This window comes from Ammospiza caudacuta, chromosome 4 (genome assembly GCF_027887145.1).
Source record: "Ammospiza caudacuta isolate bAmmCau1 chromosome 4, bAmmCau1.pri, whole genome shotgun sequence".
Lineage (NCBI taxonomy): Eukaryota > Metazoa > Chordata > Aves > Passeriformes > Passerellidae > Ammospiza > Ammospiza caudacuta.
Genome location: NC_080596.1, coordinates 26046929 through 26066047, shown reverse-complemented (window position 1 = coordinate 26066047; position 19119 = coordinate 26046929). Strand labels below are relative to the sequence as shown.

The 19119-nt window shown below is 46.1% G+C and overlaps 1 protein-coding gene across 3 annotated transcripts in view; it reads left to right on the top strand.

The window, feature by feature from the left end:
- Positions 1-19119, top strand: part of SLC4A4 (solute carrier family 4 member 4) — a 125987-nt gene that overhangs the window by 53791 nt on the left and 53077 nt on the right. For 2 of the 3 annotated variants that reach the window (XM_058803472.1, XM_058803473.1), the window contains exon 4: positions 18449-18584. The exons of the other annotated variant lie outside the window; for it this stretch is intronic. In XM_058803472.1, the coding sequence (XP_058659455.1) occupies positions 18449-18584 (136 nt within the window). The remainder of the gene's footprint in view (positions 1-18448; positions 18585-19119) is intronic. 3 annotated transcript variants of the gene reach the window in all.

Genomic DNA, 19119 nt, shown 5'->3' with positions numbered 1-19119 from the left:
AAGGTTTCTTCCCCCAGCAGTACTTAGGAGGAACATGGTCGTTTTCCCAATTATTTTTACTTGCCTTAATGCCAGCTCAGCTGTCACTAAATGAATTGCCAGGTGTGTTTGTAGTTTCTCTCAACTGTTGTAAAAATGGGCTCATAAAAAAGGGATCATTCTCTTGGGTTGGGATCTTTCTTTAGTCAGAGTTAGGGAGATGAGCAGCTCCCTTTGGAGTTCCCCTTGGAGCTACTCCCCCTTTGGTAGTGATTCAGTTGCAGACCTTCTCCTTGAGTTACAACTGAGGCAGACTTCCCACCTGTTGTGGGAGGTCAGGCACTGACATGTATCCTATGTAGAAAATGTCAGTCAAGAGCTGCTGCTGGTGGTCACAGCAACCTGCTCACCTTTTTTTCCTGGAGCTGCCTTGGACAGCTGTGTCTGTCCTGCTCCAGGAAACATTTTCTTTGCATTCAGGTTTCATTTCCAGTCTTAAAATACCTTTATTTTTCTGTGTGAGAGTGGTAACACATGTGGATTTTTGTCCAAAAACCTGTGCCTGTGGAATACAGTGTTTTTCATGCTTATGGTGCTTCTTAATTATAGGACAGTTCAATATTAAGAAGCTGAAAAACATGGCAGCTGTGTAAGGTTTGTGAATGAAGATCTTGTTCCCCAGCTTCTGCCTGATGCCCTTCCTCAGTCATTAGAGCAGAATAGGTTTTAGCAAACCTTATCCTTGTGAATTCTTTATGGATAAACCAAGCCCTGCAGATGACTTGCATCCTGTTACAGCTCTCAGCTGGTACCAGCCTTGGAAAGGGTTGGCTTTCAGGACATCCCATATTTCACAGCAGTGGAGCTGTAGGCTTGTAACTGAGACTTGGTAGCATTTAGGAGGCTGGGGATGTCTTCTTTCCTTTCTTTCCCAAAGTGGATATAATACCTGTGAACAACAAAAGGGACTTTTCTTTGCCCTTCTGCACAAGAGGAGATAAATTGTTTGCAGTCAGAAATTGTCTGGTGCATCCTTTCCTTAGATTTCCCAAACCTGCTGTTCTGTGCTAAAAGCAGACCTTTTTTAGGCAATTAATTCTCTCTCTGTGGAGGATTCCAAATGCTTTGGAAGACCACAGATCACCTTCAAGTTCAATTGAACATTATTTTGGGGTTGGGAAAATATTTAGTTTGCCTTCCTTACATCTCCAGATAATGCAGGGTTGGTGACTTGGCTCTTTTTGCTGCAGTGCTGTGACTAATCTCATAGTTTTGTTGTTTGTTAATGTAATTATGGGCTTTTCTAAAAATGGAAAGATACCAGGACATTTGCCTCATTCCTCCACAGTGGTTATTGCACACTTCTAATAAGTGTGCTAAAAAACCCTATTGATCAAAGTTCCCATGTTTATAGCTGTTTTTGCCAAGGAATTTGGGACAGGCGTGAGCAGGGCAAAGAAATGGAAGGTGTGATGCTCTGGGGGAGAACCTGTTAATTCCTGTTGTCAAAAGGGAATGTGGCTGCTTTGGAAGCCTTTGAAGATAGACAGAAAAGGCAGAATAATATTAATATGCAGATATAAGGAGCTACAGGGAAGATTGCTGGCTGGGAGGGAAGAGAGGTTACGTGTTCATGGATGGCAGGAATGCAGTGTGGTACTTCCATTGATACACGCTGATAGTGGCTCTTTATTTTCAGCCCCTTGGGAATGACTGTGTTACAATAACTTTGGCATTGTGGGGCTGAGACTGACTAGAAAAGCATTTGTATTTCTTTTCACTCATTTTCTTGAAATGAAGAAGTACAGTATTTACTCTGAGTTTTGGAGACTTGAAAAGTTGATCTCCTGTTTGGCTGCAGCCTGCTGGTGTTCAGCACCTTTTGGAAATAAGGATTTGGATTTCCTCTGAGGTTTCGTCTGGAAAAGGGGTTGCAACGGGAAAGTTTTGGAAGTGGCAACTGTCTAAGGCTGTGGCATCTGTGATCTGGCCTGGGAAATCTGCTGGAATTTTACATCTTTTTGATCTCTGTGGGTCAGGCACCTAGGATTCGTTGTGAGCAGTTCCTCTTGCTGCCTCTGCTTGTCTGATGTGTCTGGAATCAGCACTGCTGCTGTGGAGTGTTCCCAGGTGTTTGAACTCGGTGCCTGTGGGAAATGCAGAGGCAGGCAGGATTTTGCCAGGTCAGCTCTACACGGACACAGAGTGTGTAGGAGCCACTGCCACTGGTGACTCGTTCCTGCACGGTGGCTCATCATGGCTTCAGACTGACAGGGCAGGCTTGGATGGTGCAGCAGGAAAAGCTAATTCCCTGGCAGGGCAGTGAGGCCCTGGTACAGGTTACCCAGAGAAGCTGTGCCTGCCCCATCCCTGGAACTGTCCAAGGCCAGGTTGGACAGGGCTTGGAGCAGCCTGGGATAGTGGAAGCTGTCTCTGCACATGGCCAAGGATTGGAATGAGATAAATTTTGAGGTTCTTTCCAACCCAAACCATTTTGGGCTTCTATGATGGGGACACTGCTCTTCCTGTAGCTTAAGGTAGTAAGAGGACAGACCCTGGATATACTTTTTGAGTTCTTGAGATGTTATTAGGGATGGGGACAATGTCAGGTGGTATTTGGTGCTCCATCAGATGCCCTTGATGTGGAAGTGAAGAACATCCTTGTGGCTTTGGAAAAGCCCTCACAGCCGAGGCAGCAAATATTGCAGAAGGGAAAATGCTCTTTGCTTGGAAGCTAACAGCTTCAGAAACATAAGGTCAGTGCTGAACTTGTAAAAACACCTTCCTCCAGTTAAATCTGGTGTGATGTTTTTCTGAGGAATGTGGGTTTGGTGTCCTTCATTTGGGAAGAGCAGACGGATTTTGCACACCAAGAAAAAGAGTAAATGTTTTGCAAGGAATATTTTGCTTACTATCAAGGTTATGTATTTTCTTTCAGTTATGCAAAGCATGTGCTTAAAATGGGAATCTCCACTGGAGAACAGCTTTCAAATCTTGGAAAAGACATCCTTGAGGTTTATTGCTCACAATTTCCTGTCTCTTTGGGGGATAAAAACAAAAGTGTTTTGAAGGAAAGCTATTTTATCTAAATCAGTGCATTGTACTGTTCTCATCTGCAATGTGATTTTGTAGGCAGAGGTTTGACTTCATCTCAAAATTAAGCAGAAAACCTTGGGTTGTAGTTGAGGGATCAGCTGTATATGAAAGAGCTGTTCTCTATTCCGTAGCTTCTCCAGTGCCACAAAGTTGAGGAACACCTGGAAAACCAGTCTTTGTTTCTACATCTTCTTTTCTTTCATGCATTTAATGGAAGTATATAGCAAACAGTCCTTGCCTGGTTCTTCTGGGGTTACTATTCCACATGATGGAGTTTCTTGCTCTGAAATAGATGGAGCCCCCTGACAAGTTCATTTTCCTTGTTCAGAACTTGCTCACTGTAGTGACAGAGCAGGGCACGATCGATGGCTGCTGGAAAAGGGATTCTCGGAGCATGTGTTCCTGTTGCTCACAACTGCATCCCACCAAAGTGTACCTAGTGCTCTGTGGTGGAGGACTGGGGAAGGAGGAGATGGATCTCTCTGTTCAGCACTTTGATTTAACTTAGGGCTTTAAAAGAATACTTGGAACAGGGAGGCAGAAGTTGAGGAATTTAATTTCCCTGAAAATCACCTGTGTATTTCTTAACATGGTATTCCTGTCACTTTTTTCCCCAGTTTCAGGAGGCTTTAAGCCAGGTCTTTGAGAAGAAATACAAAAATCCCTTCTTGGTATGTGTACACAAATAAATCAGTTACAGTTCAGCAATCAGAATGGCTGAGCAGGATCCATGTGTGCCTTGGCTTGTGCTTTACACATTCTTGGGGAATTTCTTTCCATAATGCAGCTTCACTGCAGCTTCCAGTTCTTAAAGGTCTTTTCCAACCTAGGGGATTCTGTGATTCAGTGCTGCCTTGCACTTCCAGATTGCTGTGTACCTTCTTCACTGGGGTCATGGTTCTCCTTTCCCTGGAGCCATGAAAATGTGCACCTCACTATGGAGAGTTTAGCTCAGTGGGTGAAGTAATGCATGGGACACTTCCTCAGCTCTTCATGTTTGCCTTAAAAAAAATAGTGTACAAGACATCATGCTTCATTTGAATCAGCAAGTGAGGAACTTTATTTTAAATAATGGATTTAATCTGGTGATATCATTGTCATTATTTCCTTCATTTGCTGTTAGGATTTCTTTCACCCTGAATCTACTGTTCCCTTTTGGTAGCCAAGTCACACTCTATAATACCTGGTGTAATTTGACATTGTGATGTGCAGGCATCCAGCATCCTGAGTTTTGTACATTGGATGGCCAGATGTTCATGCTGGTATCCACCTGGAGATGGGGAGGACTTCCTTTTGGATCATCTTTTTCAAATTCCATGTGGATGGAGATTGAAATTCCATTAAAAATATCCAAGGGGAAGGCTGTCTTTTTTGGTAATGGTGCAGCTACTTGGTGTTTGGGTTTTTTCCCCAGTTGAAGTCCTTTTAGGGATTAAGGGAGCATTATCTGAACTAATGAGCCAGCCAAATTCCCTCTTCTCCTTAGATCTCATCTTCCCACCCCTTCTTGTAGCTGAGAATTCTGAAAAAATGAACAACCTCTCCTGTTGTCACATCATATTTAATTAATTTCTTTAATGAACTGAATAATTTAATTAATGTAAACTGACAGTAGTATTCCCTCTGCCCTGTAGAAGATGCCACTGGGAAAAACTGGATTAGCACATTTGTGTAGTCTTGGCTGAAATTACTAGCTTTTGATTCTCGTTTGGATGAAGCAACTTGATCTGCTCAGGTCTTCAGAATCAAACACATACTTTGTGTTCTCTGTTCATAGAATCATCACAGAATGGCCTGGGCAGGAAGGGAACTTAGAGCCCATCCAGTTCCATCCTGCCATGGGCAGGGACACCCTCCTCTAGAGCAGGCAGCTCTGAGCTGGTGCAGCCTGGCTTAGGACACTTGCAGGGATGGGAAGCAGGGATGGAAAGCTGTATTCCTGTGAGAGCCTCGGTCGCTGGCTGTGGGGCACTGGTGGGTGCTGACATCTCGTGTGTGCTCCTGGGACAGAGGAGCCACAGACTGTGTTACGTGAGCCAGGAGCAGCCCTGGCCACCAGGCTGGCTGCAGCCTGGGCTCTATTAATAGAGCTGAGAAGCAGCTAATGGCTGGTGTTACGTGACTGTGGCTTTGGAGATTAGGGGAAGGTGTTTGGGGTGTCAGGAATCACCTGTGTGGGACGTGCGTGTTTGCAAGGGGGCTGGGACTGCCAATAGATCGTCCTGAAACCCAGAGGTGCAGTAATGGATGTGATGAAGAGTTTGGATTTGAGGCACGAGGGATTAAACTCCTTTCAGGGCCCTGCAGAGCTCTTCAGGACTCAGAAATGGGAGAAATGGCTGTGCAGGGAGGGCAGAGCATAAATGCTGGATGGAATTCCAAGTAGGTACATCCATCTTTGCTCCTGCTTCAGTTTTTCCATATCACCTTAATAATATTCTGGTAAATCCAAGGCATCCTTCAAATTCATGGCATTCGAGGAACTGTGAATCCCTCTTCTGTGAGCAGTCATAGGTATTACCTGTCTGAGCAATGTGCTGATCAGCAGCATTATTCCAGCACCAGATCTTGAATGTAAAGCTTCTACACCTGCTATTCCTTTAAATTCCCTTTGGAAAGGCCAGTGTAGCTTCGTGTGGAGAAAGTAAAATTATTTTAGTCACATTTCACTGGGAATGACTTGGTGAGTGCAGCTTTGGCTCCCCTTAGTGCTGTCAAGTTTGTTCAGTGGCTTGTTAACTGATTTTAAATCAGTTTTTTGCTTTGCTTGACTGCTGTGGGAATAAGCAGGTCCAGGCGTAGGTAAATGGCTGGTGGGATAGTTCAGCACCTCTTTGGCCATAATATTGTTTTCCTTGCTGTTGTTGCTGATATAATCTGTGGTTAATCCCCCAAGTCCGAACCTGTGACTCCCCACAGGACCTGAAGTCTTTTGTTGGTTTTGATTTGCAGCCTTGTTATAGACAAATTAATGGCCCTGAGTGACAGCAGGGCAACCAGAGACGAGAAGAAAATGAGTAATTAACATATATTGGGTATTACTGATTGCTTTTATGATTATCTGGATTTTAAGGTATTAGCTGGAAAAATAGCTCCTAATCCCTTATTAAAGATAAAAGGCAAGTCATTAAAAGTAGGAGGTTGTTTTCAGTCCTGAGAAGCTCTGGAAATATGTCTTGGCTCCAGCAGCAAACTAACCTTAAAAGCCTGTAATTCCAAGTTACTCAGCTTAGTTGTTCTCCTCAGCAAGGGAATTTCTGAAGTTTCCCATGTGCTGGGAGGCGGAGGGGACACAAGACAAAGCGACCCTTGTCACAGGAGCTGCGTGCTTGGCACGGTGACAGGGCCCTTTGAATATCCTCGGCCTTAGCTGAGCCTGGCCCAGCTGCTGGGCTGGGAATCTGGGCAGCTCCATGGAGGGGTTATCCCTAACTTCAGTTTTTTGTCAGGGCAGATCTCCTGGGTGAGGTTCCCACCTCACCCCAGCTCCTTTGTTCCTCCCTCCTCTTGCTGTTGTGGCCACCTAACTGGTTTTGTAGCCATCTCATGATTCCATCTCATGGAATCATAAAAATGGTCACAGAATGGCTTGGGTTGGAAGGAACCTTCAGAGTCATCTTGTTCCAGCCCCTGCCATGGACAGGGATACCTTCCTCTAGACTGCATTGCTCAGAGCTCCATCCAACCTGCACTGAATGTTTCCAGGGATGGGGCATCCCTCACTGCTGTGTGCCAATGGTTTTCCACCCTCTTTGTAAAAAAAAATCATGTCCATCTGACAGGTTTAAGGGCCATCTAGCTGATTTTGTGGCCGTGCACTAAGCTGAATCAGCAAAACAGATTTTGCTATAGTGCAAGCCTAGAGTCCTGATCCCAGCAGGGAAGGGGGAACAGGAGGCTGAAGGGGTGGGAGCAGGAAGACAATAGAAGTGGGGAAAGGTGATGTGTGCTGTTGCTATTCTTCAACCCACCTGGAGAGTGTGCAGGGTCAGAAGGAAAGCAGCAGCACCCCTTGCTGAGTTGCAATAATTAATAATCTGCCATAACTTGCCAGACACTGAGATTTTCTTAATAGTCAAATATTTTTTGTTTTAAAATTAGTACATTCCTTATTTCTGGGTAATGAAATTTGAGTACCAGTAAAACCACAAACTTTTCAAATTTATTTCCTGTATTTTAACAGTTCTGTGTTTCAACACATCATGTTTATATGCTCCAGCTGTACTTTTAAAAGGCAATTTAAAATGCAGTGGGACCAGTTAAAAAGAAATAAAGATGGCATTTAATGACTCTAAGGAGATCAGTGCTTGTGAAGAGATTCACATTGGAGGCAGTGCTGTTCTGATGGAATAGTTTGGAAAACACTGCTCAATTCTGCTTTGCTCTTTCCATCCTAAGTTGTTTAAAAGATTACCAGTAGTACCTGGCTGATTTGTTCCCCTCTTATTTTTTTCTTAATTTTTTTTCCTAAGTCCTGGACAATGTTTAAGACCAGCTAGCTGCTCAGTGCTTTTGATCCCACTGCCAGTTTTTTGTGCTTGGGGAAAGATTTAAAAAGTAGAGTTTGACTACCTGTTGGGTTGGTCACAGTTGATTCCCTAAATGCAAAGGAAGCAGTTCAACTTTGTTTTGCTGTTTTCCTGTTTGGTCTTGGTTGGGCTGGTGCAGCCCTTGCTGTTTCCAAAGAGTCTGCCAGTATCTTCTGATGCAGAGTTGGTGTTTTGTTACTTTCCTTTCTATTCCCGTTCTCCAGGCCAGGATGCCAAGCAGATCATTAAACCCAGCGTGGGGTTTCCAGTCTCTCTTCATTACTGAACTTTCCCTGAAGCCGTGGCAAAAGTGTTCATGTTTGGGCAGCAGATGGGGTAGCTGGAGTGGAGATCATCTATCTGGGAAGGTCGCTAATAAAATGGAATCAATGAGGTTGGAAGGTGCCATCAGCGGGCCTCAACCTCTGCTCAAAGAAAGGCCAGCTTGGTAATTAAGTTATTAACTTGGCTTTCTCAGTTGTGGTATCATGTCTGGAGCACTCTGTCCTTAGATGGCAGTGCAGTGACACAGGGCCCCAGGGAGGCACACTGTAACTTTTCCTACTCCTGGAAGCATCCTCATACCTTTGGATGCTCAGGACAGGGAATACTTGGGTCTCCTGGGGCTCCCTTTAAGCACAGGCAGTACAACATTATTCTTGCCAAGTGCAAGGAATTGCATCTTCTCTCTCTCCTTTGCTGTGGTATCCTCCTCCTCCTCCTCACAGGTAGCACAAAGGGAACGATGTGACCCTATAAAAGACACTATCTCTGCCACTTGGGGCTGAGGCTGGGACCTGACCATTAGGAAGGTCAATACTTCTGCAAAAATGCCCCCCAGCCATCCCCCTGGTCCAAGCCATCCCCAAACTGACCTCCTACTTATGTTTTCTTCCCAATTGTCTAATCATTAGCAAGCTGCTTAATGCACAGCAAAAGACCAATTAACCCTAAAGCATTTAGTGAACTGCCTGTAAATTAGTTGTAAAATGTTGCTGTAAACATTAAATGTTAGGCAATTACATAAACCAATAATTGCTAAAGTTGCATTTAGGAGCTTAAAAGAAAGAAAAAAAAAAAAAAACTGCTTAAGGAGCACTTTGGAGAACTCTGCTAATGGATTTGTTTTTAACTGCAGCCCTCCGGTCTGGATAAGTCCCAGCAGGCTGGGGCAGTTTAGATCCCATGTGGTTTTAGTTGGGTAAGAAAAATAAAGGCATAGTCACCTTGTGCACCTTTGGAAACTGCAAGGAAAATCTCCAAAGGGCCCAGCCTGGAGTCTAGAAAGAAATGGTAAAAATATGGTAGATGGTATCCTGTTGGATAGCAGTGCCAGGTAATTCTGGGGATTGATGATTGTTTTCTTCAGATTCAGGCTGTGTGAAACATTTCAGACCTGACTAAAGCCTTGGCTCTGGACGGGTCTGGTGAGATGGGAGCACAGAGGGCCTGGCCACTCATTGTGAACTCCTTGGGTTTACTTCCATCCTCTCCTCTTTGTTCTGCAGACACCTGCCTCGTCCCACATTACCCTTTGGGAAAGGCTGAGTGCCTGTGCACCCACCTGTGTGCTGGGGTTTCACACGAAGAGGCTGCTTTGCTTTCCTGCACATTTTAATCCCTTTAATTGGCTGTCTCACTCCAAGGTGGTCCAGGTCACCCACTGCTTCTCAAGCTCCTGCTGCTAATGGTCTTAAATAATTCATTTTCCTTGTATGCCTCACGCACTTATCCTCCAGTGTTTAGTGGAATCTTTCATTTCTGGTAGTTTTCCTTTCACCTGGGCTTGTGTCAGACCCAGATGTTCCTAAATGGTGCAGTGAAGTGTGGCTTTGCCTCCTTATTCTATGTATTTGTGCTTCACTGCTGCCTTAGAGCCTCTTTGTTGTTTTGGTAAAAGTATCTCTCTGCGTGGCTCGTGTTGCATTCCATAAGGAGTCACCAAATGTGTCTCTAGATACCAGATTTCTCGTTTTTCAGTGAAAAAACAAGTTGGGTTTGTTTGAACTTGCTTTCCTCCTTCTTCAGTTTTGGTAGTAGCCTTTTCTAGAGTGTATTGATTTCATTACAGTGCATTCACTTACTGAAAGCCAACCCATGCTTAATTTTCCTGGATAAATCCATTGGATAATGGTCTTTTATTTTTCTTGTACACAGTTTTACTAGTGTAGATCCTGGTCATGTTCCTTTCCTGAAAGTGGAAATATTTTATACTTATGTTTCCTTGATTGAACTACAGAAATTTGCTTAAAGCTGTAAAGCTACCTTTCAGCATGGATGAGACCCCAGTAAATCCACTGGTTTTTTCCACCATAGTCGTGTTTCCTGGAGGTTTGGAGCTTGTGTAGGAGGTGGGGGTGAGTCTGTGAAGCTCAGAGTTAAAAGGAGGCAGAAGCTTGAACTTCAATTGCTGTTGCAAGGGGAAACCAGTGCAGAGCAAGAGCTGCCCAAATGTCAGCAGACTTTTGAGAAGGAGCTGAATTGGGAGTTTCTGGGAAGCTGCTTGGAAGGAGTGTGCTGCTGGCAGCCTGGAGCCCTGCCAAGCCCGGAGTTAATGGTGGTTAATTTTTAAAGGCAGGTCCAAAACTGCTCATTGTGGCTTTGTCTCAATAGGGTCTTTCTGCTCCCAAATGCCATTGCAAGAGCCCTTTTCCGAGTTCCCTTGACTCGACCCAGAGAGAGAAAGAAAATGCCTTCAGAGAGGTGATTTACCCAGAGCTTTGCTTCGCCACGCTGCTAACTGGTGGGACAGTTCCATCAGGATGGTGCTACCATCTCCAGGGATGCAAAGGGAGGAAAGTGGTGTTGGTCAGGATTTAACATACAGAGTAAATGCAGGCACCCAAAGAGGCAGGTCTGTAGGGGTGGATCCACCCGATGGAGCTTGCTTTGCAGCAGCAGGGAAATGTGAGGAAAACGAGCACCCAGATGTGAAACCAGCTGGTTTTGTAAGCACCCTGTCAGACCAAATCCTGGTGCTCTCCTGGTCAATGGAAGCATTGTCTGGATTCTCAGGCTGGCTTTACAGCTTTTTACATAAGCGGCTGTGAACTGTTGTAAGCCAAAAGGGCAGTTTGTCACTGAGCAGAGCTGTTCAGAAGCTGGTGGGAAAATAGAAAAGCCTTTTCCAAAGCATCTCAGAGGAGGGTGCCGCCTTCCTCACCTTGCTGTGAGTCAAGGTGAAGTGGCCTCCTGAGCTCTGGCTTCTGAGCTAGTTGGAGTAGATGATCCTTGAGGTCTCTCCAACCTGGTGTCCTACAGTTCTGTAATTCTGTGATAGTGCTTTTAGTGTGGAGTATGTGTAGGACAAGGGGGGATGCCTCCCCATTGATACAGGACAGGTTTAGATGGGATATCAGGAAGAAATTCTTGTCTGTTAGGGCAGTGAGGCCCTGGCTCAGGTTGCCCAGAGAAGCTGTGGCTGCCCCATCCCTGGAAGTGTCCAAGACCAGGTTGAATGGGGCTTGGGGCAACCTGGGCTAAGTGGAAGGTGTCCCTGCCTGTGGCAGCAGGTTGGAACAAGATGATCTTTAAGTCCCTTCCAACCTAAACCAGTGTGGGATTCCATAAAATACATATTTACACTGTGGCTTCCCTCTCCTATGTGGAGTTTGGAGCAGGACAGGTGATGAGGAAGGAATAACAACCTGCAGAACCCCCCAGCCCGTGCCTTGAGCTCTCATGCACCAGTTGGTTTCTCCAGGGATGGTGAGGAATAATAAAGCACGGCTCCCTCTGTGCCCAGAATGGATGAGGTGTTTGGCAACATGGAAAACAGAGGGGACAGAATGAAAAGAGCTGAAAGCAAAAAGTGTGGATGCCAGAAACATTCAGTACTCCTTGAAAAACTGCCTGGCAACAGAGGTGGGCTCTGCTGCAGCCGGAGACACGGGGCAAAGGGCTCGGTGTGCTCGGAAACTGTGGGAATAACTATGGAAAATCCTCACCCACACGTGCGCAGTTTCCTCCCTCTGTGAGTGGGCTCTGTCCTGCTGAGCCCCTGCTGAAGGAGGCTTCCAGAAGTGCTGAAACAGTCAGCTGTGGAGATTGATTGAACGAGACAAATAGACAGTGATGAAACCCTGCTTGTGAGAAGAACTTAATAGGCAGAAAATTGGCTATTGCAGCCGGAGGGCTGGTTGGGAGGCAGAGAGGAAGTTTCCTCTTGTCATTGTGTGGAAGCTTAAATCCAAGAGGAGAGCTCAGAGTTGTTATGGCTGTGTCGTTAGAAGTGTCCCTGTACCCTCCCTGTTACCTAAACGAGGTAAATGAGCAGTGATAGACTGAGTTAGAGTTTGGCAGGAGGGCTTGTGGCTGGTGCAAGGAAACAATGCTGCTTACAGGGACTGCAGCTCCTCAGAACTGCTTTAAAACCATCTTTGGGGAGCAACATTTCAGTGCTGAAGAAGAAAAGGATTTTTTTTTTTTTTTTTTTTTTTTTTTTTTGGTTCACCAGAGGAGCGGGAGTTTTCCCTTGTGCTTATGATGAGCAGTTGCTTTGTGGGCACATGGTGCAGTGATACTGATGGAGGTGTGGAAGGGCTGTGTGTGATCATGGTGTGCTTACGGTGTTTAAGGTACCAGAGCAGGACCCAGCAGAATCCCAGAGAGGTGGACAGCACCAGGAAGGAGACTGTGAAAGCCACACTTCTTTGAAAAGGGAAACCAAGAAAAGCCAAAGAAGGAAAATAATGAGAAGGAGGGAATGATTTTTGAACTCAGTTCTATGTGGCAGCCACTGCTCTGCTGTTTCACTGGGGACTTGACTGTTGCTCAGATCCAATGGAGGTGTGATGCCAGACAGCATCCTGTGTCTGTGTGACAACAGGAAATGTTCCAGAGCTCTGGAGAAAGCCAGGCTTTCCCTAGGTGCTGCTCTTTCTTTATTAAAGTCTTCTTGGCAACTGCTTGGGAATCGCTCCTTAAAAATGTGCTGCTGTAGCAGTCTGACACAACTGGAGGTACAATGGCTGACCTCCAGGACTGGTCCAAAAATACTTTTGTTATCCATATTTTGCAGTGAATTACTTGTGCTATGTTTTACATCAGGATTTATAACCAGTATGGTTTGTCACTGTGGAGTAGCTGGTTTGTAAAAGGAAGTGTCGTAGGCATTGCTGCCTTTAATGCAATTAAGAATGGCACTCTGAGAACCTAGAAAAATTTTTAAATGTGGTGTAAAAAGACAAATTTCCTGTTTTTCTATATGTTTGGGAGCCAGTCACTGTTGATTAGCATCTAGCTGTGGCATACCCATGGGGAATTGCATGGTTCATGTATGCCCAATTCAGCACCCTTGGAATCAGGGGAGCCTGGCACTGATGTGAGCAGGCAGAGCCTCACATTGATAATAGGTAAAATGCTTAGTTTGGCTCAAATGGCTCATTGTGTGTCTGTGGGAGGCTATCTGTTCCCATTTCCTTGGGATTCTGCAGCTGCCTGTGCTTCTGGCAGGTTGTGTAGACATTACTGGGTTTGGCTGCAGCTGGGAAAAAGAGTCTTTGAAGGCAGAGTCTCCCTAGAGTGGAGCAGTGCTGGAAAAAGCTCATCATGGGACTTGGGATATAGCATGTGGTGGTCTCTCCATCACAGCCATGTGGATGGGATTGGCAGGCTGCCTTCTTTTATAGGAACTGCCTTTTAGGATAAGGCTCACAACATTTTCATGAGATGGTGCTGGGTTTATTTAGAAGTTTCCCAGACTGATTATCCATATTGCATCCAATGACGAGTTGATGTGAAACATTTTTGGAAGAAGGGTTCTTTTTCTCTCCCTGCATCTCCAAGGAATGTTTTAACAAAGTGTCTGTAGGCACAGCACCAAAGACCAAGGGAGCTGGGAATGCCCAGCAAGGGATTATGTAAATACTGCCATTCTTCTGGCACTTGACAGAACACACTATTAGTAAGAATTTGTCCAATACTGAAGATTTTTTGCAGATCAGACACTTAATATATGCCCCCTGCTGCAGAGGAATTTACAGCAAAACATGTACTATCATGCAGTCCAAAAGTCCAGCAAAAAATTGATTATTCCAGAGACAGTCAGTGCTGTTCATTATGTCTGGTAAGGGACACTGAAAATATAGGGTAGATTTGCTCCAAAATAGAGCAAGTACCTCAAATAGCATTCTCTGCACCCCACAATCATGCAAGAAGTGGCCTGGGGAGGGATTCAGGTACTGTGGGGAGCATTCCCAGCTGCCAAGTGTTGCCTGTGGAAAGTCTAATCTGCCTCACAGCCAGCCTGCCCCGGCATGGGGTCAAAAAGTGATCCTTCACAAGCAGAGACGCAAAACAAGCAAGGAGAAATTCTCACACTTGCTTAGAGTGATTAGCTGGGGAGCAGATCACCCAGGGCTGCTTCTGTGGGACCCTGGGAAAAGCAAGGGTGCAGCCTCGGAGCAGTGCTCCCAAAAACTCAGAGCAGTCTTTCCAGAAGTAGGTGTCCCAGGTGATTGTTTTCTCATCTCCTGGTTTTAAGTGGAATTCTATTCAGGTTTGTCTTTAAAGGAAGCTGGTGGGACTGTGGGCCACCAAAGCCTCCCCACGTGCCTTTAGCTGGTGTCTTGTGTTGACAGTGACACACAATTAAAATTGGTTTTGGTAATAGAGAATTTTGGAAGGGAACTTAGCTTAACTGGAAAGGAAACAAGTTTAAGTCTGTAACAGGTGTCTGCACAAGTGTGTCACTGCTCTGGCTGTGGATGGGTTTGACCTGGGCTTTGGCAGAGGGAGGGCAGCCCCAGAAAGGAAGGGGAGTGTGATCATGTCCTATTTTAATAAGCCTGCCTGGAATGCACATTTGACAAACCACTTTCCTTGGTACTGGTTCCACAGGCTCTTGGGAGGGATTTGCACCAGGTCTCTCAGGGATTTCTGTAGCTGCCAACTCACTTAGAAGTAACAGACACCTTTGTATCTGATGGTCCCTTAGGCCTCAGATTGAGGAAGCAGTTGACTGAGGTGCAGGTCCTCAGTGTAATAAAGTACTGAAGACATAAGCAAGTGGGAACAGGCGGAGAGAATAGTCTTTTCAAGAAGTGTGGGTTGAATTGAAGGGCAAGATAGGAGTAAGTTTTTACTAACTAGTCACTCAGCAAAACTCTCTGCAATTATTTTACATTTATTTTCAGCCAGATGGGAAAATCAGCAGTGGTTCTGGCAACAAAATATCTCAGAAGGCTCTCTCTTTGAAAAATGTATTGCAGCTTAATCCTGTTCTCACTGGAGTCAATGTCAGACTGCTACAGGATTGCCGGGAGGAGATAGGATGGGTTTGTTATGCAGCTAGCCATGCCATTAACATGTTCAAAACATAACTTCTCCTTGTAAAGGGAAACCCTGCTGAAGGAAATGTGGCTGTCTTCTGTCCATTTAAAACAATAAAAGGTTTTCTTCCATCTCTCTCCAGTGACTTACTTCATCTGTGTGAATTTTCAGTCCTTTATAGCTGTGTGAAGAGGGTAATTTTGGTTTATCTTAAATTTAGTTAATGTTACCTTTAAGGCTTTAAAATACCTTTGAAAATCTGTACCAAAGTAGAAACACAAGAAGAGTTCTGATTGAATAGTTCTGATTCTTGAAGCAAGCACAAACAAAGAAATCCTGATTTCAAAGACAAACCTGTTCAACAGCATTTTCCTGATAAGGAACTAAGTTTTTCATGTCTTCAGAAGTGTCCCTGATAGCAGCCAGCTGGAAAAGCAGGAGGGAAAGCATGTTGGCTGAGTGGAGAACAGGCTGTTTAACTTGTGCATCAACACAGGTACCCCCTGTTCTCCATCCTGAGGCAGCCCTGTACACCCAGAGAGCCAGGCTGTAGCTGCCTTCCACCCACCACCAGCCAGGCCCTCAGCACCAAAGCAGGAGGTGACTTCAGGATAGGGGGCCAGTGCCACCAAGCCCTCTGGCATTTCCGTGTGTGGCTGTGCCATTGCACCAGGCAGTGAGTGATGGCTGCCACCAAAGCCATTGCTGGAGCAGGGCTGGGAAGCTCAGGCATGCCCCATTTGACGTTGTGCGAGAACGTGTCTCTCCCTGTTTCCGAATTCCCTGAGATTCCTCTCTCTTGATGGAGATTGATTTTTGCCTTTGGGAACCCAAGGGTATGTATTGTGCTCAGAACTGGCCTGAGCTGAACTTGGAGAAACTGCTGATGTGTTTGCTCTTGTGCAAGTTATCATTTTATAAGCTGCCTCTCAGACTGAATGGAACAGGAAAGGGAAGAGAGGCAAGTGAGAGACATCCCCCATGGATGGCATTGCCTCTGTATCCATGTTGTGTAGGAACATTCAACCCTCTGCAATTAATATATAACCTCAGCCATCTAAATTTGTGGATGAGCCTTTTTTCTGCTGCAAATGTCTGCTGACCATCAGGCTGTTCTCTTGAAGACAGTAAGGAAAGCAGCATTGAGCTGCTCCTGGCGTCAGGGATGCTGGTTTGAGCAGCTCCCGAGCTGGATGGCCGGGCTGGAAGCAAAGGTGGTGGCCAAGGCCGGGCCAGGCTGGCCCGGTGGTGCTCAGAGGTTGGGCAGGCAGGGGCTGAGGGGTCACCCCCGGGTTAATGACTCCCCAGCCCCTAAGTCCGGGGCTCAGCCAGCTGCCCACGCCGAGCACACGGTGTTCGCCTGGAGATGAGAATGGAAATATGTTCTCCTTGCTCAAGAGAGCACATAAACAGCCCATAAACGGCCCATTAACCCACAGAATGGCAATCAGGAACGTGTGGTCAGGCCAGCATCGGGACCTGTGACCCAGCAAGGGCCCTAATGGGGCTGTGAACCTTATCATCAGCCCTAAGTGCAGGTAATGGGTAATTAGCAACACAGAGAGGAGGCAGCCAAGAGAGAGGGGGTGACTGACGATGGGCACCCAGGTTCAGTGTGCAAAATATTGTGGAGTGATCGAGTTATGGCTGTCGGTATCAGAGTAACACTTCATATAGTGAAGCCACTTCAGAGTGACTCAAGAGAGACTTTTCCCATTGGCTCCAGTGGATGCCTTCAACAGCTCAAGGAGCTTTGCAGTCCCTTCTCTTACAGCCTCTTCCAAGCAGCAGCCACTTCTGTGGTCCATCTTGCTTTTTGAAGCAATAAGATGGGCATGTATTTTATTTGTTTTCTAGCTGTGATATTTGAATTCCATTTAAATATGAAAGGCTATTGAGATTCATTAGTGTAGGTGAAGGGAGAGGACAATTGAACATGCATGTGTCTGGCATCTCCAGCCCCCTGCCATGGGCAGGGACACCTTCCACTACCCTAGGTTGCCCCGAGCCCCGTTCAACCTGGTCTTGGACACTTCCAGGGATGGGGCAGCCACAGCTTCTCTGAGCAACCTGAGCCAGGGCCTCACCACCCTTGCAGGCAAGAATTTCTTCCCAATATCCCATCTAAGCCTGTCCTGTGTCAGTGGGAAGCCCTTCCCCCTTTTTCTGTCACTCCAGGCCCTTGTCAGAAGTCGCTCCCCAGCTCTCCTGAAGCCTGCAGGAAGTTGAATGCCTCATGATGGGGAGGCTGCCGTAGCAGCAGGGCAAGGTCCTTGGCTCCCAGGAAATTCCAAGGGCATTTATGATTACCGATATACTTTCAGTCAAAAGGAAATCTATATCACTGAAGCATCATCACTCTGAGTAACTTAGGAAGAAAGCTATCAAAGTTTATTTAAGGAAAAGAAAAAGGAGTAAAGGGCATGTTTTTTACTGGTTTCTTTTTTCCCAATTGCAAATTGAGAGTCTGTTTACCCTGGAAAAATCAATGTGGTTGGACACCTGATGTAATTAATTATTTTGCAAGAGAGAGCCAGCTGATCTTTTGAAAAGAAAGGAGTTTTTAGCGGAACTGTTCAAAGTTCATAGTCTGCTGTGTATCTCTAATGCTGATAAACATCCAGCAGAAAGGATGTCTGTCTTAAAATTTCACATGGTCACACCTTTATTTTAAGGTGATATGCTGAGAAAAAGGCTGTAGACCCCAAGGAGCCCTCCAGCAAGGTGACTCTGGTGGTGTGGGCTCCACTTACCTTTAGGAGATGCCCTTGGGCCTTGGGATGATGGGTACAGTGATGTTCTCAGGTTTGAATTTTGAACCCTTAGCCAAGAAAGGGTTTCTGTCCTTTTTCTTGAGCTTATAAAACAAACAGGCTTTGCTTGTGCTGTGTGTTTGAACATAGTAGCTCTTTTGCCTAAACAGGCAGCCTTTTCCAACCCAGACCAGTTGGTTTTTTTCAGTGCATTGGTGCCTGACTGAATGCATGGGGTTGCATTCTTCATGTATAGAGGAGGACAATCCTTCTGTTAAGTATTCCTGTGTTTTCCAGTGGTGGGCTGGGGAGGTTCCAGCCTCCCTTGCAGGCCAATGGCAGCCCAAACCTGGCTGGCAGGGAGGGGGAGGGGAAAGCCAGCAGTGGGATGCTGTGCCAGCAAGCCCCCAATTGGTTTGGCTGGAACTGGTTTTAGGTCATATAAAAAAGGGGGTGAAGGATCCGGGCTGCTCAGAGAGCGGCCGGTCCTCAGGCAGCGCCACAGAGCGCCGTAGTGCTTTTTTTTTCACAAGGACTGCAAATTGCTGTAACATAGTCAAGGTCTGTAGGAAGAGACAAGTTTTCCTGAACTTTACTCCCAGCTTGAACTTGTAAGAAGTTCAGTGAGAGGCAAGGAAGGGGAGAGAGGGAGATAGAGGCAACCTCGCTCCTGGCCCGTGTCCGCAGCGCCGAGGATGTCAGATGGCAGAGGCAGCCTGGAGAAGCAGCTGAACGGCCTTGGGGAGCAGGGCAAGGAGAGGAGCCGCACGTCTCTGGTCATCTCACAGGCCGTTAACCGCAGTATTTTCACCTCTGCAGTCTCCCCCGCCGCCGAACGCATCCGCTTCATCCTCGGAGAGGAAGATGACAGCCCCGCGCCCCCGCAGCTCTTCACCGAGCTGGACGAGCTTCTGGCTGTCGATGGACAGGAGATGGAGTGGAAGGAGACTGCAAGGTGGGTTGGTTTTCCTTTACCCCCGAAGGGAAGGGCAGCCAGCAGTGCTTTCCATGGGAGATTCCTGGTTTAGCATTCCACTGGGGAATAGCTGTGCTGCAGGATCGCATGGGGAAGCTGCAGAAAGGAGCCTGCGAAGTTCAAATTGCCATTCTTTGGTAAATGAGAGAATTTTAGGGTTTGTTTAGGTATTCCAAAAGAAAAGCCAGGGGAACAAGAGAGTGCCAGATAGATTGCAATAGTTTGCCTGTGGAGAGAAAAGTATGGGCTCAGTAGTGCTTTGCAAAGGGGGACACATCTCAGCCGGAATTGGCAGAAGTTGCCAATTCCAATTTGGCTGAGTCAAAAGCGCTTCAGTACTATTGCCCCAAAGTGGCTTTTGAGCCTGGTCCCACCTCACAGGGACAGGCTGTCCCTGTCCTCCTGAATTACTGATGGAATTAATTTTAAATAGGAAAAAAAGCTTAAAGTTGTTTTCTTGTGAAGAAATTATTCAAGGTGCATGTTAAGTGCTGCATGGGGTTACTTTGCTTTG